General features: G+C 33.1%; 1 protein-coding gene across 2 annotated transcripts in view; it reads left to right on the top strand.

Annotated features, from left to right (window-relative positions):
• LOC129223934 (m7GpppN-mRNA hydrolase-like) overlaps positions 1-27747 on the top strand; it is a 75615-nt gene that overhangs the window by 14115 nt on the left and 33753 nt on the right. For both annotated transcript variants that reach the window (XM_054858314.1, XM_054858315.1), the window contains exons 4-8: positions 5757-5884; positions 6287-6385; positions 11599-11751; positions 16429-16535; positions 18686-18812. In XM_054858314.1, the coding sequence (XP_054714289.1) occupies positions 5757-5884; positions 6287-6385; positions 11599-11751; positions 16429-16535; positions 18686-18812 (614 nt within the window). The remainder of the gene's footprint in view (positions 1-5756; positions 5885-6286; positions 6386-11598; positions 11752-16428; positions 16536-18685; positions 18813-27747) is intronic.

Below are 27747 nucleotides of genomic sequence, written 5' to 3'. Positions count from 1 at the left end.
AAAGTATTTAAATTAATGAATTTTTTAAAAAACTTTTCAGAAAATTTTTAAAAACCAAAAGTGGGCTAAATAATGGGTTTTTTTAAATGGGTTTTTTCAAAAAAACCCATTGGGTCCAACCCAGTTGGGTCCAATTCGGCCAACCCTGCCTCCATGTATTTGATGCAAATGCAATTTTTTTAGAATTTAAAAAATATATATATTTACTATTGAAAAAGGACTATAAAACATTGTATTTAGGAGAAATGCGGGACAAAGAACCACCTATTGACCATAGCTCAATTTTAATTATAAATGCAGATACGATTTTTGTGCTTAGCAAGGCAGTATAGTCACTGTAGTCTTAAACTAGCTATTTGAAGTATTTCCCTCGCAATTAGCTGTATTTATGTTGTTTACTAATTTAATTCATATTTTAACACATGTTATTCAGGGCCGATCCTAGGGTGTCGGCCGCCCGCGTGCAAAGACCTAATGTGCCGCCCCCCAAGAGTAATTTGCATATTTTGACTAATCTTTAACGTCCATATAAATCTTTCTACAAATTTCTATATACCAAGTTCCAATAAATAAATAAATAAATAAACAGAAGAATGATGAACTTATAAGAAGGAAGAAAAGTTTTATAGTAAGAAACTGCTTAGGTACAATTTTTATCTTTGAAGAAAGTAAAAAAGGCCAAAAATTACTAGTCGTTAAAAACGCATTTTATAGTTTGTCTTCGGTGACATCAGAGGAAGGGGGAATGCTCCGAGAAGATTATTGAAATTGGTTTTATCGAAAAATAGTTTTAGTTCATCTTTGGTTGTGTTCGGTTGCAAGAACAAAAGAGTCGGGTATATTCAAGGTGCATGGAGAAATTTTCAAAATTGACGTCAAATATCGCAGTTTTAGGAACTTTTTCGAGACTTCAGAGGAAAGTAATGTTGGAGCACTTTCCTAAAATTCTTTCAAAATTGAAATCAACTTGAAGCTATTTTTGGTGAGCGTAGTTTAGGAAGGATCAGCGCTCTTCCCGAAAATTTTCCGAAACTGAAGTTTTAAACACGCAATTTTGGGTTACCTTTGTTGACGTTGCTCGAGGGAGGGAGATTCAATCGTCTCCCATCGAAAGTTTTCGAGACTGAAGTTTAAAGCGCAAATTTAGGCTATTTTTGCTTACGGTAGGGGATCTGGCGGCCTTCCTCCGGGAGTTTCTCGGCACTATTGTCTCAAAACCCCATTTTTGGCTATATTTGAAAACGATAGGGGTAACGTAAAAATTTTCTGAACCGAAATATTTTTCGGAATTAAAATCCATTATGGGCTATTTTTGGAAGGAAGGGTTTTGGGGCTCCCAAGCGGATATTTCTAAAAGCGCAATTATATACTATCTTTGGTGACGTTAACGAAACTGGGAAACTTTGGCGGATATTTTTCGATATTAATATCTAAAAAATACTGTTATTGACTTTTGTCCACCTCACCTCGACCATTGATGGGTAGACCCTAGCGCTGTAAAGAGTTACATAAGCCAGGCAGTTCTAATCCGGAATTTCTTAGAAATTGAAGTCCCAAAATCGTATTTTAGGCATTGTTTGAGAACGATGAGACTCAAGAGCGAGCGGGGGTTCAGTGTGCCCTCACGAACTGTTTTTTTTTTTTTTTGAAAATGTAAGTCAATTTCAGGCTAGTTTAGGCGTGGCTCCACGAAACCGTCTAAAAACAAAATTTTGAGGTGTATAGTGATTGGATTGGAGAAAAGGGGGAGGAAAGGGGTCCTTCTCCGAAAATTCTTGAAACCGATGTTTGAAAAACGCAATTTTAGTTTGTTTTTCAATACGTTAAGTGAGAGGGGCTGGGATTCGCGGCCTCTCTAAAGATGCTAATTGAGACTGTCTTTGGTAGTAATGTTTGGGAATGGATTTCGGGGCCCTCCATCGCAAAAATTTCGAAAAAGAAATCCGAAAAATGTCACTAAGCAATTTTTGATTACATTAGGAAAAGCTGTCCTCTTAAAACACATTTTGGATTTTAGAGCCAACATTTTTAGACTATGTTTGATTAAGTTCAGGTGGAAGGGGTGAATCAGAGGCTTAATTGGGTCTTTAAGATCGGTGGTTCAACCAGCGAAATTTTCCGAAATTTAAGTCCTAGGAACGCAGTTTTAAGCCTTCTTTAGTCTCGTCAAGGAGCTCATGGCATCCTTTGAGATCTTCGTTTTCTTCGTTTTGCAGTCACATTTAAATTTGCTTCCCGGTGCAAGAGCCTTGTCCTCCTACCTGATCAGAAACCGGGAAGTTCATTCGGGATCTTAATTAGAAAAAATTGCCGTAAAGAAGGAAAATGACAAAATTTTAATTCGTAATTCAAATATGTTTGAATCTCAGGGGAGTCGCAATTTTCCACTTTCTCTCCACGCATCCACGATTGTTGAACACAGAATTTGTTGTTTGAAATGTTTGCGAGAGTATCTAATCAGTATAGCTTCTTAAAAAAAAAAAAAAAATGTCTTCATTGTTTAGGTCTATAAAAGTTTGGGGGGGGGGGGGTAAACATTAGTGGCCGCCCTCGGTGCTCCTTTTAGAAGGCACCCTTTCATGCTTTAGGAGGAGGGCCATTTCCCTCATTTCTCCTCCCCTGTATCCATGCCTGATTACCGGTTCTGTCACAAATTTTGCAACCAAATGAAGAATGTGTGTAAAGAGTAGATATTAATGGACAATGAACCAACAAAATGTTCCCTAACATTCTATTTTTCTTAAACTATGCTATGCTGTCGGGAAATCAACACTTACTTTGATAATTGAACATTTAAAATTCAGCATATTTATTCGACTTAGTATAAGTTATCTTGTGAGGAATTCTTGAGGAATTTTGCTTGATTATAAGAACTATATGATGCGGCCCGCGGCCGCCCCTTGCTTTGGCCGCCCTTGTGCGGTGCACACCCTGCACACCTGCTAGGATCGGCCCTGATGTTATTGATCATTTTTCACATAAAAGATCAGCACTGGTGATATTTGCTATTTTTGTTTCATAATGTGTATTTAGCATGAAATTTATCTCCATCTTGCGTAGACTGTATGCAGTTATGAGTGTTCTTTTATAAGGTAGGTGCGGGTAATAAGGCCTACCTAAGGGAGATTTGGAATAAAATGGGAAGAAAAGGATCCGAATCAGCAAATTGCAAATTTAATTAAAGTACCATTCAATTACTACACGAAAATAACAAAAAACGGCCTTTCTTGCCGAAAACAAACATAAAATTAATTATTTAAAAAAACCTTGCAATTAGGCCTTATTATACTACGATAGGGTAATAAGGCCTAATATTTTAACACTCGTAAATAATCAAAATAAGCTATTAACATTGGTAATTGAGAGCATTTGTAATATCCTTAAGCATTACTCATGCTGAAAATCTTCAAAATAACAAAAAAAAAAAAAAAAAATTAACAGCCGTTAGGGCACTCAAAAATATCTTCGTCATCGGCTGTCAAACCGACGCATTTCTCATGATACCACCTGTTGCATTTTGAACAGGGCCTCATGTCAATCATTTTATCCTCCTCACAAGCGTGACAGTACCAACTAGCATCGTTTTTTTTTTTTATCGTCTTTCTTTGAAGGTTGACGTCATTTTTTGCTTTTTTCTCTTTTCTATATTCTTCAAACAGTTCTTTGGTGACTTTAATTCCTCGATAATTAATAGATTTTCTTCTTAAAATTGATGTTTTTTCAGTATTTTTCACTGGAGTACGCATAAGCTCCTGAAATGCCTTTTTTTTAGTGGAGCTAGTGGTACATTGTCCTCTTCATCGTCCGAACTAGAACCGTAAACCATGCCGTACGTCGCTCCAGGAGGTTTGTTTGGGGTACTGTTAATTATTTCATCTTGTGCTGTCGATGTGGAAGGCCTTGGGGTTATTGGCGTGAGGGAGGTGCGAGGTTGCGAATTTTTTTCTTGAAATTTGTCAGCTTCGGGAGCTGGAATTTCTGTTAATACAGACGGAGCAAAAGCTGTTTCTGAAATAGCCTGTGGATTCAATGGATACAAACCAGTGGCTTTAAAGCCGCTTGTAATGTTACTATGTTTCATGTATTTAGACCAGACATTTGAAAGAATAACATTAAACCGTGCCTTGTTGAGCTTTTTGTCTGGGTTTTGTTCCATAAATGATAAAACTTCTGCATCCCAGTGGTGTTCAAATGATCGATAGACGGCTTTATCAAGGGGTTGGAGTTCATGAGTGGTGTTCGAAGGTAAACAGTATAATGATATATCGAGAGAATCGGCGACTTCAACGATTGTTAAGTCTAGGTGACAAGCCGCTCCATCAAATATTAAAAGGGACTTTCCTGCACTTTTAAATTTAGATAGGTGTTTTAGAAATTCTGTAAAAAGTTCATTAGTCATGTAACCCTTTGTAGATTTTTCTACCAAAGAACCCGGTGGCAAATTATCATATAATTCTGCCTTCAACCGTTTGCCTTTAAATATTATCATTGGTGGTATAGCAGTACCAACTGCATTTACACATCCAGCTATTGTGACACTTTCGGCGTGTTCCGAAGACTGTAAATGCACTCTTTTAGTCCTCTTCTTTGCCAAAACAGTCTGCTGGTGGTGAACTGTGAGATGGCAGCCTTTCTCATCCATGTTGTATATTCTTTCAGGATGACTTCTCAAGTCCAGATTATCATAAATTTCATTCAGTCTGTTAAAGTGATCATTAACGATAAATTTGTTAAGCTTTTGAGCTCTGGCCGGGTTCATAAATTGAGCTTTTCGTCTAGATATTTCCGGGTGTCTTTTCATAAATGCTTTAAACCAATCTTTACCAGCAACTTTAGCAAGTTTATTAAAATTATGCTTTATGTTATTAAGCTCACAAAATTTATAAACCAAGCGTCGGAGAATACGTGGTGTCACAGGCAACCCTACTTCAGCAAACCTCAAAATTCTGATGACAAGATCAGCTTCCTGGTCATCACTGAGAATAGATTTTCTACCAAGTGTTTTTTTCAAACTTCCGGTCTGGAGATGGTTTCTAATGGTTCTCCTGGGAACATTATACCTCACAGCTGCTTTATATGAGCTCAGCATACCTCTTCTTACTGCTTGGACAGCCGACACTAAGTCATTATCAGACCACAGTGCTCGTTTGGGGGGCATCGTGATGTAGGCACTAAAATAAGAATGAACCAAGTCGTAAACAGCCGCAATTACTAATAAACACTCATACCATGTTGAGAAAGGTTCAAAATAAGATGCACAGCTGAAAAACTACGTTACAAAAAAAGGAGTATAATAAGGCCTACGGTCAACTTTCGTAGGCCTTATTAGCCGCTGACGTCGAATTTAAAAAAATACAAAAAAGTACAATAATTCGATCATATTATTTCCCTCAGACATGAAATATCGATAGAAGCAGTCACGACAGATAACTGTAGCGCAAAACTATGCATAAAAGTATGATATTACAAAAATTACTTACATTTCAATCTGACGATTTTTTATTATTCGTGTCTTACAAGCGTTCCGTGAAAATGAATCTGGGCTCGCTGGTCAAAACAACTGAGCATGGCATTGCGGCCAGTTTGAGGTGCCATCTGGGAGTGTAAACTATCTACGATAGCGTTTTTGAGCGGCCACAACCATTTTAAATTATATTTTCGCTGTTTAGGCCTTATTACCCGACAGGCCTTAATACCCGCACCTACCTTAATACCTGAAATAACTTGAAAGTTCAATTTACTTAACTGCGTTTAAGTAATTCGACACATACCATTTCTCCAAAAGTATGCTTCACAAGTTGATTCAATAATTGCTGACTGGAGGGAATATAAAAGAGCAGTTCCTACTTTTGGTGCAGTTTTACTTGATCAAGGTCTTCAAAATGTAAGATTTTTTCATCATTATTACTTACAAATTTTAAAAAGTCGAAATATGATTAAAATTATAGTTGACATTGTTGCTGAAATTGTCCTTACTTAATTCATGAATGTCCCCTTACATGCATATACAGGCATTACAACAAATGGTAGGCTTTGCAATATGTTTAAAAATTAAAATCAAAAGTTCTGGAGGTTTGGAAAGGGGGTGAACTAAAGAACTAAATAAAACTATATTTATTATCTGTTCGCCAATTAGCTTCAGAAGTAAATTCAGAGATGATTGCTTAATCTAAATTGCACATTATTGTAAGCTAAATATTGAAATTGAATAAATTAGTTTTATTAGCTATAAAATCATTGGTTAAACTGTTTTTTAATTTTATTATTTATTTATTTTCTTTTACAGGTTTTATTAGTTCAGAGCTACGTTGCCAAAGCTAGCTGGGGCTTTCCAAAAGGAAAAGTGAATAAAGATGAACTACCCCAACATTGTGCAATTAGAGAAGTAATATATTTTCTTTATCCATGTTATACATTTTTACTCAAACTGCCAAAAATGTTTGATAGATTAACTTCCTTCAGGTTGAGTTTACTATTAAGTTTGAATCTGTAATGCATTATGATTACAGTGAACTCACAATTATCTGCGGAATAGGGTGGCATGGTAATGGCGGATAAGTGAAAACTGCGGATAATCTTAATAATAGATAAAAAACGATACTAGAGGAAAAAAAATATCAAAAAACTATGAATAGCACTCGCACATACATTTAAATTATAGCTAGAAACGACAACATAGATGTAAAAACTGAAAGTAAACAGAATTATAAGTTTAAAAAACATTTAATGACTATTAATGTATTGGAAAGAGTTCAAAGGCCAGCTACAAGACTAATAAATGGACTTTCTCATTTAGACTATGATTCCAGGCTTAGAAGGCTAAAAATGTACAGTCTTGAGCAAAGAAGAGACCAGGGCGACATGATTCAGTTGTTTAAATTTATTAAAATGAAAGATGTTACTTGGCTGAAGTTTAGCACTGAAAACAGGACAAGGGGTCATTGTTTTAAGCTATTTAAATCTCAAGCTAACATGGATATTAGGAAAAACTATTATTTTAACAAGGTAGTGGAACCTTGGAACAGCTTACCGGAAGAGTTGGTAATGAGCAAGGGAGTAGATAGTTTTAAGAGGGCCATTGATCTTCACTGGGGATTGTAAATTGACTAGGACCGGTCTAGCTGGGCCCAGAGCCTTTTGCTGGTCGTCACTTTTGTATTTGTATAATATTACTACATACCGTAAAAAAAAAATTTTTTTTTGAAAAGACCCGCGGATAATCCGATCGCTGATAATCGGGAGTTTACTGCATTTAAATATGGATTTATTTGCCAATTTTCTTGATTTTCAAACACTATGTTAGGTTTATCTTTATACATAAAGGGCTACTTCTGTCCGGGGTAAACTTCAAAACTACTGGATGGATTTTAACCATTTTTTCACCATTGATAGCTACATTATCAGGGAACAACTTAGGCTATAATTTATTGCTAAAAAACTTAGTTTAAAAACGTCGTGTTCGAAAACAGTAAATGTCATGTAATTTCCACATCAAATGATTAAAGATTAAACAACTGATGCCGTAACGGTAACGATTAAACCCATTGTTTCGAAAATTCATTGCCTTACAACAGCAATATTAAAGGTAATCATAATGTAAATTTTGAATCAAGGCCTCTCTGAAGCAAGCATGACATTTATTGCTTTCTTAGGAATTTCATCCTCATCTTTATACATAAATGGCTACTTCTGTGGGAATGTCCGGGATAAGCTTCAAAACTACTAGACGGATTTTAACCTTTTTTTCACCATAGATAGCTACATTATCATGGAGAAACTTAGGCTATAATTTATTAATTAAAATTGAAGCCGGAATTATAGGATACAGCAGTGCAATCATAAACGGGGTTATGATAACGTCATCGCTTCGCGAGTATAGTTTTCACCAATCTCGCAAAGAGACCGTATAAAGTAGCTGGCGGATTGGTTTGCATTTTAATTCATGTTTTAATGCAGTTTCAAAAACGTGATTCATAAACTTGCAACAATATCTAAGTTTAAATTAACAACCAATTGAGATTCAGTAATGGAATGTTTTGAATCAAGATGTATTTCAAAATACTTAGCAAGAAGCTAGGGATCTTGGAATACAGCGGTGCAACTTCCGGCTTCAATATCTTAGTATAGCAGGGCTTCTCTATGTAATTTCTGTACTCTATGTGATTAAATATAAAACCTGTTGTTACAAAAATTCGTAGCTTCACAACAGCAATATTAAAAATAATCATAATAAAAATTTTGAATCAAGGCTTCTCCGCAGCAAACATGAGTTTAAAGTCATTAAAACGAAACTCTACTTTTTGCACCCTGAGGGAAACATAGTAGAGAGCTTTTTTTTTTCTTTTTGTGTGTGTGTGTGTGTACTATTTAATTAAATGAAGCAAGTGCACGGTTTTTTTAGTGATCTTTGTTTTTGTTGGTTCATATTTTGGGAATTCTTTTATGCTTAAATTCGTGCTTTCGTTTCTAAATGAATATTCGTTGGTTCTTTATACTTATTGCTATATTACCTTAATGGGTAAGAAAGACGCTCGATTTTTAATCACATCAAAATGATGTGTTTTGAGTTCTTTCAGTTAAAGCTGAAAACAAAAGAAAGTAGCGATTGTTTCTTACGAATATTACTGACCCAGGTAATGCCGGGTATTTTTGCTAGTTAGCTCTAAGTTAATAAGATTTACCTTTGAACTGTGTTGGAAATAAGACAAATCTATGCATCACCATAATGCTTCATATGAATTTTCTACGCTTCGGTGACATTTTTTGAAAATGAAACCAAAATAAGAGTACTAAAGAATCCTTTAAACAAAAATAATACACATGAAGAGAAAAATGTCTAATTTAGAAACATAAATTGAAAAGAACGTTTCTTTTTGATTCTATCTTTCAATGGAACATAACTGCAATGATTTGGGTGAAAAGTTTAATGTGATCCAACATTTTTAGGTGTCAAACTCGGCAATTGGGTTTGGAAATCTAGGCTTTAAATCAGATACTTGGTGCCTAAAATATTTTTAACACGGGCTTTAAAAATACAATTGCTGCATACATTGCTAAAAAGCACCTAGGTAAAAAAAAAACTTTTGTTAGGTTTTTGAGGGATAACACGTAATAAATGTTAGAAAATATCTTTGTGCAATTTATTACACAAGATTCAATACACAAGATATAATACACTAATTTAACAAATAAAAATTGTTAAAATAGTATATTAATGCAGCAAAATTTTGCAGGGCAACTGTGAGGTTCCAATTGAGTAAAAGTATCAATTGTTGCATAAAACACCCAACAACTTGGTCTCCATGAAGTTCATGCAATAAAGTAAGGATATAACATATTTGTGGGCTGTTTTCTGGAAAATTAACCTCTGTTACCATGAAATTGTCCAGCCAAGTTCTCAAAAATTCTTCAATGTCAAAAAGCACTGACCAAAAAGCAGTAAAGTTCTAGAAAAAGAACATGGAAAATGAGAAGAAAACAACAATATGGAATGGCTTTTTAGTTGCTCCTATAAATTTTTGCTGCTTTTGCAACTAAAATTTACAACTATAATTCATAGATTTAAAAAAAAAAAAAAAAAAAAGAACAACCTACAGTTCAAGGCTGTATTCAGAATTTTTTCTCCGGAGAAGCCCAGATTCGCACATTGCCCTAACACACACACACACAGAAATATTTTTATATAGACACACATACATGCATAGAAATATTTAACATAGAAGATGTTTCTTGTCTCGACTTTTAATGCTTTCCACTGTTGTTATTTGTATTATTATTATTTATTTATTTATTTTTTCAATTTTTCTTTTCCATCTTGTAGTGGTAAGGCCCTTTAAATGGGATGTAGAACATACATAACTTCAGGGGGTCGGGGGGGGGGATTTTCTCCCCCGGGAATATTTTTGAAAAATGGATATAAAAATCTGTATTTTGAGGCCTTTAATAGGTGTAATTAAGACTGCAAAAATATGAGGAATTTTTTTTCTTTCAATCACAAGTAGTGCAGAAAATGAAATGGAGTAGAGTAAGTGTTATATTTTTTCTCATGCTTAAGATATTAACAGTATGCATTAGACGTAAGATAAAAACAAGCAATAAGAAAAGAATTTCAAAAATACTGAATTCGGTATTAAATAAATGGCAAGACATGGACCATATCAGTCAGAAAAAATTATCTTGAAAAATATGCTCCAAAAACGCGAGAATCATAATTTTTGAATTTTTTATGCAAGATGTATCAAGATCAAGGAGCTGAATTTGGCACATCTTGGTAATCAAATACTAGCCTAATCGGAAACTAGGGGCCAGGCCCTTGGGGAGTCCCCAGCTCGAAATTGGTGTAGTATAAGTTTTATAAGAGTTTTAGGGGAGGAGGGCAAGTTTACCAAACTGACAAGGGGGAGGGGGCTGCCTTGTTCCTGGATGGCCCTAAATTGAACTGGGAAAGAGAGCAGGAAGTCCTAATAAGGGTCTAAATTTCAAGTATGCTTTTCAGCTAATGAAAACTAGAATTACTTTTTCTGTATCTCTTCAAATTTTTACTCGTTTATTAATTACAAAATTAAGAATAAAAAAACTTTATTTTCTTATTCTGACATTAGAAAGTAAAACAAAAAAACTTCTGTTTTACGGTATAAAACATTTTGGGTTTCAGGGGGGCGTTGCCTCCTTCCCTCTGGATATGCCCATGCAACAGTTAGAAAATAATTAAAAATGTAATCAAGGAAACATGAGATGCTTAAAAGAGGAATAACCTTATTTTGAAAAGATCTGAAATTAAGCTTTCGATTGTTTAGCTAAAAATTTAATCAGTCCATTTAATTAGAGCAGTTACGGTTTGGGGATCTGCTGCAATGCAGTTTTAGAGGCTCCCTTTGTCTATCACAGAAATATGTTAACACATTTATCAAGTGTATTTTTGAATCCCCTTGGTCATGGAGGTGCATTGCAATTGTGACATGGTAAATCTGCCATTGAGTTTAAGGTATAGTGATATGGAACAGTTGTTGAGTATTAAAAATTCAACAATTATCAGGATGATGATTGGAGCACAGCATTAAACCAGAATGGATCAAATTTTTATGCAAAAGTGAGGATGTAGAAAATGAACAAAAATTACTGTTAGAAAATCTCTTTAGTCTGTTTGAAGCTGCAAACAAAGGAGTCGATCAGCTGAATAAAGTTATGAGACAAGAAATCAAGGCTGTCAACAAAAAAAAGGGGGGGGGGAGGGATGTTGCTAAAATTCCAAACTTATAAAGCAGAAAACTGGCAAAATAAATTAACAAGGTTCTGATTTACCAGGAAAATTTGTAATTAAATTCTTTTGTACCCTAAGAAAAAGTTCTTATTAAAGTATCTGCTTTTTTAGTGTTGCAAACATATTCTAAGGGTAATCAATTTACGAAAGAATTTGCATGCAAAGGACCGAAGATCGGTTAATTTTGTGACAAGCAAACTGCTTATTGTCTAAACATTCTGAGTTTGAACGAGTCTTTATAGAAGATTCTGCACTGCATTTGTTTAGATTTTATGTTTTTTTCGTTAGGAATATTGTTGTAAAAGTTGTCATAAACTATGTTTTTCAAATCTTTTTAGGTCCTTGAAGAAACTGGATTCGATATTACAAACTTCATTAAAAATGAAGATTATCTGGAACATTATTTCAATGAGCAATTAATTAGATTGTATATTGTAACAGGAATTCCGAAAAATGCTAAATTTCATCCTAAAACAAGAAAAGAAATAAAGGTAAATATATTTGGAAGTTTATTTGAAAATATTTAAGAGGCAGTTTTTGTAAGAGTCAGTCAGGTCAGATGATTACCATTTTTGATGGAGTATGGGTCTTTGGTGGAAGATCTGCCGTGTTCACTTATGAGAACTGGTGCAAGTCAAATTTGTCATGGTCACTAAGTCCTCCAAGTTCCTTTTCCTGGAGCTCATTTTTGTCCTACTTTTCTTACTTTCCTTACATTTTAATAGGAAAGTAGAAAAAGTTTTACATCATCCTTCAGGGGTGGAAAATTTGCGCCAAACTGCTCCAATTTTGAAATTCTGATACAACCTGATACAAAACCGGTCAAATTCGCGATTTTTGTGCAAACTGCGCAAAAAATGCGATGTCATTTTCCAAAAACATTTTCTATAAGGAAAAAAATAGCTTTTGCATTAATTTTTCGTCATTGAAAGCTAAAAAGAAGCAAATAAGTAAAAGATGAGGTAAAGAATTCCTTTTTTTGCCAAAATTGTGTGCTGTGCTTTAAGCTTCAATCCTTTTGCATCCTGGAAGTTTTTCAACGATTTTGAAAAGTAAAAGTTGTTTTCACCTATGTTACTTTACATTGGCTTATTTTATTTCTTATTTTATAATTATTTATTGTTTTGAAAAAAAAATTAGGGGGATGTGAGGAAAATAACTAAATATCGAATCAAAGTGGAATGGGGGAAATATTTACTCTGTTTTTAGTACCACTTATCTAGTAATATTTTGACTATGTAGTAACGTATATAGTCTACTGCAGTCAAAAGAAAATTACCTCTGAAAATCAAAGAATATGATAATACAAGCCATTTTCAAAAATTGATACTCATACAGTAATATTTTGTTGTAAGTCAAAAATTAATTTTGTCATTATAAAATGACAAAGTTCTTGTTATTAACATTTTAATTATTAACTTAAACCTACTAATATTTGGTGCAGTACTTATTTGCTAAATATTGTGCTTATTTTAAATGCTTTGTACAGTTAGTCAAGTGCATCCGCAGCAAAGTGAAATAGTTTGTTTGATTTACTTGTACGATCCTTTATCAAATCACTTACGTATTCATTCATTATGTCCTTTACCATCCTTCATTTAGTAATTCCCTTATTAATTTGTTCATTTGCTTATTTTTTTCTTAATTCACAATTTTATTCCTTCATTTACTTTTTATCATATGTTAACTTATTTATTCATTTATTGTTTCATTTCTTTTTCATTAATTCTTTTCTTTAATTTTACTCATTTATTTGATTAATAATATCTTTAACAATAAAATGGAAAATATTTCATTAGAAAAAATATTATTTTTCACTTTGTCCCATAAAAAAAAGTGAAGAATTTCCTTTTTTTTTTTGAAGGTGCAAGTTTACTGCTAACAATAAAAAATAATGTTTCAATGCAGGTTTTATTTTAAAATACATTGTTCTTTTTTCATGTGCCTAATTTTCAGTGCATATTTCCAATTTGTTCATTTTGAAGAAATTAAGTTCTCTTTTAACTATTTTACTTTGCCCCACATTTCCCTACTTATAAGTTAATATTATATGTAAAAAAAGTCTTTTTTGAAAAAAAAAACTGTCTTTAAGCAGTATAATCTACCACACATAAATGCATCCATTTCTTTTAAAATATTTTGCTTCCATGCATTCCTGCATCTATTATGTTTAAATTATAAAACAAAATATAGTTTATTCAGTAAATTACCGCCCATTAGCCAGGGCTAAGACAAAAATACATGAAATTCACCGCCAGCTCAGTCGATTCCATCCAATTACTGCAATTTCGTGCTTATTAGCACTCATCAGCCCGGCTTTGTATTTCATGTATTTCTACCTTAGCCCTGGCTAATGGGCGGTAACTTACTGAATATACCTGCTTTGCCTTCAATCTTCGAGTTGAACTGAACCATTGCTTAGGTCACTCATCTGGTCAGTGCTAATTCTGTATTAGCTACCAGTTTGTTTGGTACTCTAGGCTTCCTTAAGAGATTTTCCACCTCCAGTTTAGTCACTTCCTATACTGGACTGATGAGTGCTAATGAGCACGAAACTCCAGTCCTCGGCTGGAATTGACTGTGCTGGCAGTGTATTTCATGAAAGTATAGTTTATTTAATACATTATCTACCAGATATTACTAATGTTAAGTAAGAAAGTTTTCTCTGGTACCTGGTGAAATTCGAACTAATCAAAAGTGACACATCGACATTAAGTGAAATCAAACTTTATGCAAATATGTGGTCACAGCAGGTATATGTAAATCGATATACTTAACAGTAATATGGAGTCCACGTCCTTTTTTTTTAATTTTTTTTGTCCACCAATGAAATGTTACTCCTGAAAATGAGCTGCTTAATAAAGTTAAAAGTAATGCTAATCTATTGCCTGAAAAGAATCAGTGAGCTCTCTTTTTATATAGATGTTGATAAATAATTTCTTCAGTACTTGTTAATTAAAATTTTGAAACTTTTAACTTCTTTTTTAAGGATTTTTAAAATCTTAAGCTTAAGAACATTTATTTATTCTTTTTTTTTTTTCAAAATTTTATTTGTCTGTGCAAGAAGAAGGCCTATCGATTCAAGTATTAAAAGTAAAATTTCAGATATTGATGCAAGACGAGAAAATTTAAACGGAGACTACATTTTTTCGTGTGCATGTGAATAACTTATCGATGTAATGGTTTCTAAATTATATTCATGACATGTTGAGGTATAAAAACTTTTATTTTAGTAAATCTCTAATTCATGCAATTTTTTTAACTTTATTTTCAAATCTTTCTGTTGAAGTACTGTTTTTTGCACCCAAAAAAATTTCACTTTTCAAATCAAATACAAATACAAATACAAATGTGACGACCAGCAACAGGCTCTGGGCCCAGCTAGGCTGGTCCTAGTCAATTAATTAGTCCCCAATGAAGATCAATGGCCCTCTTAAAGCTATCCACTCCCTTGCTCATTACCGCCTCTTCCGGTAAGCTATTCCAAGTGCCCACGACCCTGCTAAAGTAGTAGTTTTTCCTGATTTCCAAGTTAGCCAAGAGATTTAAATAGCTTAAAACAATGACCCCTTGTCCTGCTTTCCCCGCATTTTTTTTTTTTTTTTTTGTAGTAATTATAAGCTTTAAATACATTTTTTGAAGGGCTTTTTTTTTCTCCTCTCTTTAGCTTTGTATGTAATAAGTATACAAAAGGCATTTTTAAATTGAATCAACTAATCAATTCCAAAAAAAAAAAAAAAAAATTCTTTTTTACAAAAGTAAAAGAAAATCTCACATCTTTAGCATATTAGCATCTCCTCCCCCTCCCTCCTCTGTTTTTTTTTTTTTTTTTTGTAGTAATTATAAGCTTTAAATACGTTTTTTGAAGGGCTCTTTTTTCTCCTCTCTTTAGCTTTGTATGTAATAAGTATACAAAAGGCATTTTTAAATTGAAATGCTTTAGTCTGGGTCATGAAATGCTATGTATAAATATATGACAAATGTTTGCAACAACTGCTAAGAAACCACTCTTTCGCTGTTTGCCAAAAATTTAAATGTCAAATTTGTGATCTTTTCAAGAGAGTAAAAACAAAACATGACATAGTTATCAAATTTTGGTTTAGAATTATATGAAAGTTTGAATTATATCATGTTTGGTAGTTCATATTTTTTCCGCTAACAAATTCTGGCATAGAAAAATACAGCTCCAAAAACATATCATGATCCGTAAAATAGCACATGGTCAAATTTGATTTATCAACTTTAGCAAATAACCACAGAACTAAAGTAAGGTTATAGTTAGGTATGCATTATGAATGATTAATCGTACCTTTACTAAAAGTAGTTTTTGATCACTTTTTTGAATTATAATATTGCTACCAAATTCGATTTTAAAAATTATTCATGTACTTCTTTTGCTACGAATGTTTTGTATTTGCTTCAAATTGTGTAGTGACAGTGTTCAAAATTAAAAAATTTTGTTACGAAACCATGATTTCACCTGATACAAAACTGATCATTCTGATACAAAACAGTGTTTTTACGGATACAAAACTGTTCATTCGGATACAAAATTGGCATTTTTGCTGATACAAAAATTAATTTTTGATTTTCCACCCCTGCATCCTTTGAACATTTTAATTACATTTTTTCTTTTTAGCTTGAATTTCCTTTAGAATATGTTCATGTTTGCTATAACTTCAAAAATCTTTCACTAATCAACTAAAATTATGAAAAAACTTTGGAAATTTTGCTGAAATGGAAGAAAATTGTCTTAAATTATTTTGTTTGCATATATCTGTAGTATGCATACTATTTTTATGCTATTAATTATTCAGTGTGGCATTTCATCAAGGAATTAGTATAATATTTTGAGTATAATTAAATTTTGACCTGCAAACTTTTAACCCCTATATAAATCCAGAAGTATGTGGTATCAGATGTTTCCTTTTAATTTTTTTCTATTTTCTGTGTTAGAGTAGGGTATATTTTATAGAATTGAAATTAATTTTATATGTTTTTTTTTCCAAAATACTTGTCTCTAGAATTTAAATTATATTACTCAGAAAGAAGAGTTATTGCTAAATTGGATTACTCAATTTTCTTGATTTCATGTTTAATCTTTCTCTCTCTCTCTGTTTTTGTTATTTTTTAAGTAAACACTTCAAAAGCATTGTTCCTCATTACAGAGCATTGAGTGGTTTCCTCTTAATCAGTTACCAACTGGCAGGAAGGATCAAGAACCAAAAAACAACTTAGGATCTAATAACTTTTTCATGGTTACACCATTTGTTAAGTAAGAGTAATATTTTAATTTACACATTGTTAAATGTTGCTATTATCTGTATAATAAAGTACAAAAATCAATTTCAGGACTTTCAAAAAAAAAAATGTTATGCATGATTCGTATACTGCAGTGGTGCCCAACTTTTTTCTGCCTTAGAACCCCATCTCATATTAAAATCATTCTCACGGTCAAAACAGATTTAAAATTTCAAAATAGTTCATTCCTCTCTAGTAACATGGGAAAAATATAGGAAAAGAAATTTACAAACCAATAATTGTTGCGAATGTTATTTGGTGGTGTTTGGGAGAGTTCAGGTTAATGGACTTGGTTTTGATGGTGCTGTCGGCCAAGTGGGATAAGCCACACACATGTTATTCGGTGTTTTTTTCATTAAGTGCATGTTTTTCAGAAACCAATTTCTGAATATTTGGCACCAAGTTTCTGACATTGTCACTAATTGTGCTTTTTGATTTTCAATATTGAACAAAAAAAATGAGCCACACACCACACAGATCAGCTTCACATGCCGGATCTGTTCTGCAAGCTGTAAGTTGGGAATTACCAATATAATACATAAAAATCATTTATTTTAAGGAAAATAGTTTTTAAAGTCAGGTCTTGATTTCAGGTCTTGAAAATTTTCTAAGTCATGCAAAAGGCATAAATTTGAATTATTATTTCTTGTAGAAAAATATTTATATGCACAGAATGTTAAGGAAGAGTGTATTTAATATAAGGTGGATTTTTGTTTTTAAATTTTTTATATATAAGATGTTAGTGACTCTGTGACTAAGATATATACTTGTATCAGTACCAATAAACTAAATGTAAAGCAGCCAAAGTGCACCACTCAAGTCACACTGGTCAACCAAACAATAATGTTACTAAAGAGAAATTTAATGATATTTGATTTGACCGCAGAGTCACGATAGGCAGTAGAGGTTTTAAGGAAAAAAGGAAAAACTCATGTTCTTATATATATCTGTGTTAATTGAAAATATTGATTATTTAAAAAATCAAAGCATCCATGCCACTTTAAAAATAGCAACAAAAGTAATTTGTTATGTGTTACATAAATCCCAGATGATAAGGAGAATTTCGTTGGTTCAAATGAAATTCCAAAGAATGATTTAAATATCTCCCTTCACTTTTTTTATGCTGATTTTCCTTGCCCTCTGAAAATTCTACTGTCAAACTTCAAATTAAGCAAGTTTACCTCCAAACTCAATTCATAAAGTATTGAATATTTGAAGAAGAGGGCTTATTATAAGTTATTAACTCTGTAAAATAGACAATTGCTAATACTACAAAGTTAATATTATAATTTTAATACATAATGTATAAAGTCTAGTTCGCACTTTACTACTTTTAATCAATTAATTGTATTTCCTGTACAGTGTATTGTCCATGGAGTTGTTAAATTTCAGTTACTTTTTATTAATGAAATGATTTTAGCAAATTTGCTTTTCATAAAAAGTTTCACAAAAAAAAAAAAAAAAAAAACATAAATGTACTACCAAAAAGTTTGCTTTTACTAGCTGCGTCGCCCGACTTTGCACGGTCTACCTCGAAAATAAAAGTTATGTCAAGTGACGCCTGTTCAACCCTCAGGCTTGAACAAAAAGAAGAGAATAAAAATCAGTAAAGTTTTGCAGCAGTTTGCGGAAAAATAACCAAAAAGTGAACATTTTAAATCCTCAGATTACAGGAAAAGCCTTTAAAACAAAATGATGAATTTTACTTCTTCATGTACAAGAAAGAAAATGGCAACATATCTTTCGTCTGAATGATTTTCTTCACGCTATAAATTTTAATAAAAGCATTGTTGCGTAAAGTTGAGATGAAGCACTGAAACTGCAGTCATTTAAATGGAGGAAAGCTTTTGAAAAATAGGGATTTTATGTCGAAATTTAAGTGTCCTAATTGATAGTTTTTAATTGATATCTCTGCTAATTATTATCAGAGGATTATGTTAAATAGCCAAACATGAAGACGGGAAGATTACGAATCCATCAATACCTAATTGGATGGTCAGTTCACTGTCGTTCGGGAGAAGCTTGGACACACATAGATATGCTCTGTTTTTAATTATATAAGATTTGCCTAGCTGAATTTATAAACATTAATTCTTTGCTATCTGAATTTTACAAATTCTTTAGACCTTTGAAAAAGTGGATTGCTTCGAAGCAAAGCACTCCTGAAAAAATAGAACCTAGTTTTGAAAATATGTCAGAAGCAGAAAAGCATGTTTTAAAGCAACAGCAACTGTTTTCTCAATTAACGAAGGTAATTTTTTTCTTATTAGGTTTTGTCAAATTTACAAATTGTTTTTCATCTTAACTTCGTTTTAACATGCATGTTTGTTACTGTCAATTTAAAAAATAATTTTTATTGTCTTTATATTTTTTAATATTTTGTTTTGTGCTATTTTCTTACTAAATTAATTAAATTAGGATTAATGCATCAATATTCATTGGTATATTGAGCTACCAGGAAAATAGTAGTTTTAGTTGCTCATAAAATGTTTGATAAATAAAATAACTTCAAAATCAATTCAGAATTTATTAAGCTTTTTTGTCATGTAATTGCTTTATACAGTTGTTCTTATTGTTATCAAAGATTTCTGCTGGCTGGTTTTTTTTAGTGTGATTATTTTGTTGATCAGTAACATCTTTCTTTTTCATTGACGAATCCTCACTTAAAGTAACTTGAGTTAAACTTCACCGTAAATCATTGCTGAGTCAATCCATACAGGTTTGACGGATGGGTATGCTTGACCATTTTTAATTTTTTGAAACTCATATCCCTAAAAGCTGCATATAAAAGATGTTTAAAAGCACTTTTATTTTTTTCTCTAAACTGGACCTTTGATTTTTTAGTGGTCATCAAAAGTGGTTTTTGTAGTCAAAAATGGGACTCTTAGACCTTTGCAATTTAGCCAAAATCTATTTGAATTACATTTATGGCAGTTAATTTTATGCTTTGATATTAAAGTGCATAAGATAATTGTCTTAAATGCTGAGTTACGTGGCTGTGACTGAATAATTAAAATAATGGCAACAGGTTAAAGTTCAAGGTCAAATGTAAAAATTTTACTCATTTCAAACGGGGATAACTCAAGTTGGGGACGGAAATACAAAATGAAATATGGCAGAAACTAATCACTAGAACGATGCTATTAAGAATATGTAATTGTTGCAGTGTGTTTGTTTACCCTTTATAGATTACAGCCCCTCAAAAATTGGAAAAATGACATTTTTAGACCCCTGTGAACCAAAAGAGGATGGAATTAAAAATAAAATTTCTTGACTGATTGAATATTTGATTCAAGTACTACACATGTTATATATATTGTTTTGTGTATTTGGTTTGTAAAACAGATACAGGTCTTTGAAATTGAGTAATTTTGCTAGTTAATTCACACACTAAAACAGAAATTAAAAGTGAAAACTTTATTGCACCTTTTTAAATTACGTATATTGTGCTCTACTTAACATATTATAGGGTCTGGTGGGGTAAAGTGGTCATAAAATCGCAGGTTTTCAACTTACGTGGATAATAAATACAACAAATTCTTTAAACACTTAAATTTTTTTTATTGTTATTTTACATTGCATTATTAAAGAACACGGTACATTGAATTTTAGGAAGAAAAACATTGATTTTAGTAGTTTTATAGCACTTTCTTTTCCCTATGTTTTTATGACCACTTTACCCCATGGGGTGGGGGAAAGTGGTCATAGCATGGGGTAAAGTGGTCATAGTTAGAAATAGATGCAAAACCATCACAAATAACCCTAATACTTGCATATTTCGGTTGTTTTTATAGTTACAAGTATATTCACGAATACATGTGTGCATACACGAATATATTCGTGTGTTATACACGAGTAAACACATTCCTATATGAGCAGATACATGTATACTAGGGTGGGTCGATTTTGACTTTTTTTTTGAAATCGAAAACGCCTGTGGTGGGAAAAGTTGTGTATTGGCATCAAATGCTCGCATAAAAAATTTTTTGGAAATCAAAATATATTTAGATCCTCCGCCAGCCCCTTAAAGTTTGGCCAAATGTGTAAAAATTGACATTTTTTAATTTTTTAAAAAAAATCTTATGTATAATATTTTTAATTGCCTGTGGTGGGAAATGTTGTGTATTGACATCTAATGCTCATATAAATTCTTTTTTGGTAATCAAAATATATTTAGATCTCTCACCAGTCCCTTGAAATTTCACCAAATATGGAAAAATCGACATTTATTTGTTATTTTTTAAATTTCTCATGTTTGATTTTTTTAATCACCCGTAGTGAAAATGATTGCCTAGTAAGATTCTTCACTCATGAATAATAATAATTATAATATTCAAGCTCCGCTCAATAGGCGAAATTTGGAACATTTTCATAAGTTTTAAAAGCTTGACGTTTTAAAGCAAAAATATTATCCAACACTTTTTTTTTTTAAATTTAAGCATTTTTTATACTTTATTTTTCTATAATAACACTATAGAATTCTTTGGGATTAAAACATAGGTATAAAAGATTAAAGTACCAGAAGTCCGTCGTCGCAGTTTTACAGCAGCTCTTCGCTCATTTTCCAGAAGTATTAGGGGAAAATGACTAAGAATTTACCTCGGAGTTTTTTGTAATAAAGAAGTTTTACACCTTATACATTGCTTTGTTCTCAAATTTTGGCATTAATTTTCGGGAAGCCAATGTTGTACGTATAAAGCCATCATGGCGTGTTGCTCCACAAACTGATAAAGATGCTTCTGTCACCAATCTAACTGCTCTTTCTACCGCTTGTGTATGACATGGTAAATTCCTCAACTCACTTTCAATAACGTCACCCGTTTCAGCTACTTTCTTAAGTTCCGCATTGGGTATATGTTTGGTGAGTGGAGGGTCTGTAAGGACACAATTTTGCCAATTTATCAATTCTGTATAGTCTTTTGCTTGAAAATTTAGAGGTGGAATGACAAAATTACGAACAGTTTCATTAGTAAGAGTTCGGGCCTTGAGGTTTGGTCTGTAGCCTAACTTCCTTACTGAGGATCACGTGCCGTTGATCATGGCAGGTTTTCTGGATGACCAAAAAAACCCATTTCTTTATATAACAGGGTCAACTACTGATTTCAGATCATCGCTAAGATATCTTGAGTAGTGGATAACTTCCCAAAGATGCTGTGCACCGGCTGTGCATGAAGGCTCAGTTTTAATCAAAAACCACTTTTTACTTCTACACTTTTATAATGTATTCTACAATACTCCCTATTTCTAGCGATGACTCTTTTGTACCAACATACAAACTAAGTACTCTGTTTGCTGTTGTAAGCCACCTAGCATGAGATAGCTTTCCTGGTGATTTGGTGGACAGTGATGTTGAACAATTTCCTGAACATATTGCTTGACATATTTGATACAAGTATTTTTCGTCAGTGCCAAGTCCGTCTGTATCAACTGTTGACAAATCAAAAGCGATTTTTTTTTTAAAGTTGACAATTGGTAGCTGCTTACATGTGCCACGAAGCTTCCCTATAGGACCATTATATGTAAAAGGACCTGTAGTGCTTCCATCAAGATGCCGTAACAGAGACCGTAAAGGTAGCTCCTTGGCGTGCAATTGACATATGAGCCAATGCAACGGCCTTTTTAAATGCAGCTCAAACAGTCTTATTACACTACCTTACACACCAGTATTGACAGCTGTTCCATCTGATCCTACTGCAGTTAAATCCACAGTAGCTACTTGGGTTGTTTTTAAATAGTATAATATGCTTGATAACACTTCATTCGCTGTATTCATTCACTTCATTCTTCTGCTCTGATTCCCGGCAGGGATGGTATATGTAATATGATATGATAATTATTTTGTTCACAAACAAAGGGTCTTACTGTTATTTACTATTTACACCACAGGTCTTATTTAAAAAAATACATAAGAAATAGAAAAAAAAGTTTTAAAAAAAGTCAATTTTTACGTACTTAGCGAAACTTCAGGGACCTGGCAGAAGGTATAAATATATTTTAATTACCAAATATTTTTTTTAATGAACATTAGATGTCAATACACTACTTTTCCCACCACAGGCGATTAAAAATATTATACATATGATTAAAAAGAAAAATTTAGAAAATGTCAATTTTTACATATTTGACCAAACTTTAAGTGGCTGGCGGGGGATCTAAATATATTTTGATTTCCAGAAAATTTTTTATGCCAGCATTTGATGCCAATACACAACTTTTCCCACCACAGGCGTTTTCGATTTCAAAAAAAAAGTCAAAATCGACCCACTCTAATGTATACATCAGATATATGCATGCACGTGCCTACTCAAGTATATACGTGTATATACGAGCATATGAGCATATATACGAGTACATAAGCATGTATACGTGATTACCTACAGGAGTGTATACGTGTCTACATGAGTACATACGTGTCACGTGTATACATGTGTCGTGTATACGAGTATATACGCGTATAAACGAACATCATATGCGCGTATGCACTTGTATCTCGAGAAAATACGTGCATACTTGAGTATATAAGTGTATAGTAGACGTATATACGCATATATGTGTACATACATACATATACGGGTATACACGAGTTAATTCGTGGATACATCCAGTGCGTCTTTGGTATGTATCTACTCACGTATATATAATATGGAAGCACAAGTATTTTTGCATGTAAACGCGTAAACACGATCATATACCTGTATAGACGTATAACGTTCATTTACATGCATACACCAGTACATGTATGTATACACGAGAATATACGCTTATATACATGTCGGCCTACAGAGTGAATTTAAGCTCTTGGGCAAAAATCAAAGGGGTGTGAGAGAGAAGGATAAAAAGCCAAGAATCATCAGGAAGTTATAATCACTGGCGCACTACATGTACAAAAAGCCAGAAACTGATGGATGCAAAGCAGGGCAGAAATTTGTTGCACAAATTTTAATTTACTTAATATTTTAGTTTTTAAGAATATTTAGAGCAGTTGTTAAAAGTTACGGCCTGTAGTAGCATCGCAACAAAGGCGCAGCGACTGATGGAAGTTTTTCAAAAGTCTCGCTATTGCAACAGAGAGTGCTTTCTGATTGAAAGGCACATGTATTACAGCTGCAGGCCGCAAATTTCATCAATCTCTTGAAAACTTTCTTGAGACCTAAAGTGTTGTGTAAAATTGTCTTTGTGTAGTAAATTTGTGACTTTTTTTGCATCCATCAGTTTCTGGCTTTGCATGCATGTAGCGCGTCAGCATTGTGTTTGTGACCATATGTTCCTTATGATTCTTGCTTCTTATCCTCCCTTCTAACACCTTTTAATAATTTGCTCAAGAGTTTAAACTCACCCTGTATACTTGTATTTCTTATGCTAAGTGTCTACTCGAGTACGACTGCGTATATTACATGTCTACCTGAGTATATAAGTTTTCATGTATATACGAGTATAAGTGAACATATACGTGTATAGTAGAATGTATAGCTGTATGGATAAAAAAATACTTGGACATACCCATATACGTATTTATTGGCGCATTTATGTGAATATGCCTATGCACGTGCCTACACGAGCATTTATGCGTAAATATACGCATATACTCGTATATTTAACCCTGTTTACTGTAAAAACAATAAATATTAAGTAAAACTAATATTTAATCTGTATCTGCTTTATACTTAAAGATTAACTGACATTAGAAGAACAATATTCGTTAAGCCTAGTATTATGACCACTTTACCCCATCTTACTTAAATTGTTCTAAAAAATTACCTAAAATAGATTCAGCTAACTACTAACGAGTAAGAGTTCTTGAGATATGTAGGAAGCTTCCTGTGCAGTCAATCTGTTCCTAATTCTAACAAACAAAATTTCCCAAGGAAGTTAAAATAGGTGTTTAGATTTTAAAAAATTTCATATTCATGCAAAATATTTTTTTTAACCAAATAAAATTTTGCCAGTTGTAAAATTTTGTATTCAAAATGTAGTTTCTAACTGCCCTACTCTAAAATAAAATTTTTATATTCATTCGAACATTTTTTTCCAAGCTATAGCCATTTATTTGACGTATGACCACTTTACCCCATTGACCACTTTCCCCCACCAGACCCTACTGCAAAAACATATTGTAAGTATAAGAATAATGATTTTAATTTGATAACTTAGAAATATATTTGGACATGAATGAGTAGTTCATACTTGATTGACAGCTTAAGTAGTTAATTTATAGACTATGCTGACAATCTACACACACAAATTTTCAATACATACAAACATACTCTTTGTACATTAACTTATGTAACTTGCCTAAACACACGCAAAAACATTGTCTACATCAGTGCTCCTCAACCTTTTTTACTTTGCGGCACACTTAAGAAATTTCTAGATAAACGGGGCACACTGAACTTAATTTCCCAATGGTGATATAGAAATGTTTTTATCATTCACTGATAAAAAGACGGGGAAGGAGAGGAGGTGGACATTTTTCATATGAATAAAACAATTAAAACAAACGCAATGTATTTAAATTTATTTAGAAAGCAGAAATATTTCGAATGTATTGAGGTTGATAATGAACAACAAAACTATAGCTATTTACAGAAAATTATGTTTCATATGTTTCAAAGCATTTCTGTCAAGCATGTCATTAAAGTGCACACTGCAGTTAAACGATGTATCAAATAATGTTTTAAGACAGAAGAAAGCAAGAAATTAAAACTAAGCACCTAATTTCCGTTTGACACTAATTTTTGACGTTTGATGTTCGGCTCTATGCTGGAAAGAGCTAACGAAATTCTCTATCCAGGCTCTTTAGAGATGATCTCTTACTGTTTTTTTCTATAAGTGCGAGGGCTGAGAGGTTGCGTTTGCAAATATATGTGGTTGAAAATGGTAGCAACACATCAATAGCAAGGCAAGAGATAGTGGGATACTCATTTTTAACCAGGAACCAAAACTCGTCCAGAGGCACTTCGCTCAACTTAAGTTAAGAGTACGGTCGCTCTTGAGGTCCATAAATTCTTCTCGCGCCTTCAGAGAAATGTCTTTAAGTGATGCATCCGCAGATGAAGAGAATGGATCGCGAGTCCAGTCATACTGTTCCATGTTACGATTCTTGAAATAGTGCTTAAACGAGTCCTGAAGTATGACTAAATGTTCTGACACCCCATTCAGCAGCTTTTCTTCCATGCCATTTTCTTCACATACCATGTTGACGGTCCGTTTGAACATGTCCAATGAGCCACGAACTACTTCTCTCCACAGCTGAATTTTTGATTTGAACCTGTTTGGACTTGTCCATACATGTAACCCCAATTCTCTCCTTGTACTACGATTTCCGATTCAATTTGTTAAGGTTTTCAAAAATGTCAGCCATGTGCGCTAGTTTTGTCAGCCAATATTTGTCTTGCAACAAACTGGTGTACTGCATTTCGTTTTTTAAAATCAAAAACTGTCGTACCTCTTCCCTCAATTCAAAAATTTTTGATAGTAACTCACCACTTGAAATCCAGTGAATCTCTACATGAAAAAGTTGAACTGCCCCCATTTCCTTACTAAGTATGGAGAAAATTCGAGAATTACGCGGCCTCAATTTTATGAAATTCACCACTTAGGCCAAAGTTGTCTTCAGCTCATCTGGTAAGTCTTACCATGAGAGCTTCACGATGGAGGAAACAGTGCATGGTTTTAATTTCTGTTTTACTAAGTCTTAGAACCGAGCTCTGAGAAACTACGATAAAAGGAAATTAATATCGGAACTCGAAAAGAGGAAAATGAAAGCTAAAGCTGGGGCTAAAATTCCTGGAGGAGGGAACGATACTCCCGTTTGCGAAAGATTTAGAAAAATTCTATATAATTAGTTGATTTCGTGTAAATTTAAATCCGTTTTCAAAAACAGAAAGTAATAGGATCACTTCTAACCCGAGGGTCTCCTGTTCCTATCACAGTTGTGACTTGCACAAGAAGATTAAAAGAGGTGGGGCAGTAAATTCCGCCTCTCCCCTTGTCGGGTATGTCTTATTGCACTAATCAAAAGGGTCAGTTGAGAAGTTACTGAACGATACAAGCGCTATTCGGTCGTAACTTAAAAATAAAATACGTCAAGGCTCTTTCTTTTTCAATAATTACGAAAATACAGCGGCACACCGGGTTCATTATCGCGACGCACCAGTGTGCCGCGGCACACCGGTTGCGAAGCCCTGGTCTACATAGTTGAAAGGAAAAAAAAGCGTGTTTTTAATTTCTTGCTTGAGTGTAGTTATCAGAAAATGAACTCACACAGTAGTGCTATAGTTCTGGTGATGACACAGCATGTGGTGTACTGAAATACTTTGCTCAAATACACTACAAAAATAGAAAGAACTTTGTTAATTATGTAATCACGAAACAGATGTCAACTTGAGAGCTGAATGGCATTTCTCTGCAATATCACATGGTAATGGAAAATGTAACGAAATCAGAGGAACAGTAAAAAGAATTGATACTAGGACTAGCTTGCAAAGAACTACTAGAAGTCACATTATAATTCCTACAGAAACGTATACCTTCTGCATTTTTGCTACTAAACATTGCATGTATCCTTGTGAGCATTCAGTATATTAAACTTGCTGAAAAAATGTTGCAAGAAAGGTTTGACTCTGCAAATAAAATTCCCAATACATCTAATCACTGCTTTATGCAACCCTATTTAAGTATTATCACAGTAAAATTATTGTCCAGTAGCAATAGGTATAAAGAATAGTGTGTTACTAAAAAGACTATCAAAAGAAAATGTTCATTATTATTGTCAAAAAGGTTGTTACAAATCTTGTGTTGATCACTAAATTTAGAACCCCTATCATTGTCTTGGTCCTGGTACAGTTTCAAAGTATCAAATTATGAAAGTACCTTGGAAAAGCATTTCAAAACACCATATACTTGAGTCACCATTGCAACTATAGGACTACTAGGTGAGTTCATTTTCTCAAAACTACATTTAAACAAGAAATAAAAAATGCACTTTTTTAAATTTAAATTTTTTTATGTATAATGTTTTTGCATATGTTTAAGGCAATTTAGATCTCATTAAAAACAACCCTGTTGTAAAAATTTCCCCGCCAAGAAAACCTTTAACTTTTCTGCACAAAAAAGAAGGCCGTCATCCTAAACCCCAAAATCCTCAGCCTTAAAAAGTTATGATATCTAGTTTGCCCGCCAAGTAT

Source organism: Uloborus diversus, chromosome 6 (genome assembly GCF_026930045.1).
Source record: "Uloborus diversus isolate 005 chromosome 6, Udiv.v.3.1, whole genome shotgun sequence".
NCBI classification, from domain to species: domain Eukaryota; kingdom Metazoa; phylum Arthropoda; class Arachnida; order Araneae; family Uloboridae; genus Uloborus; species Uloborus diversus.
This window is presented reverse-complemented; position numbering and strand designations above follow the sequence as displayed.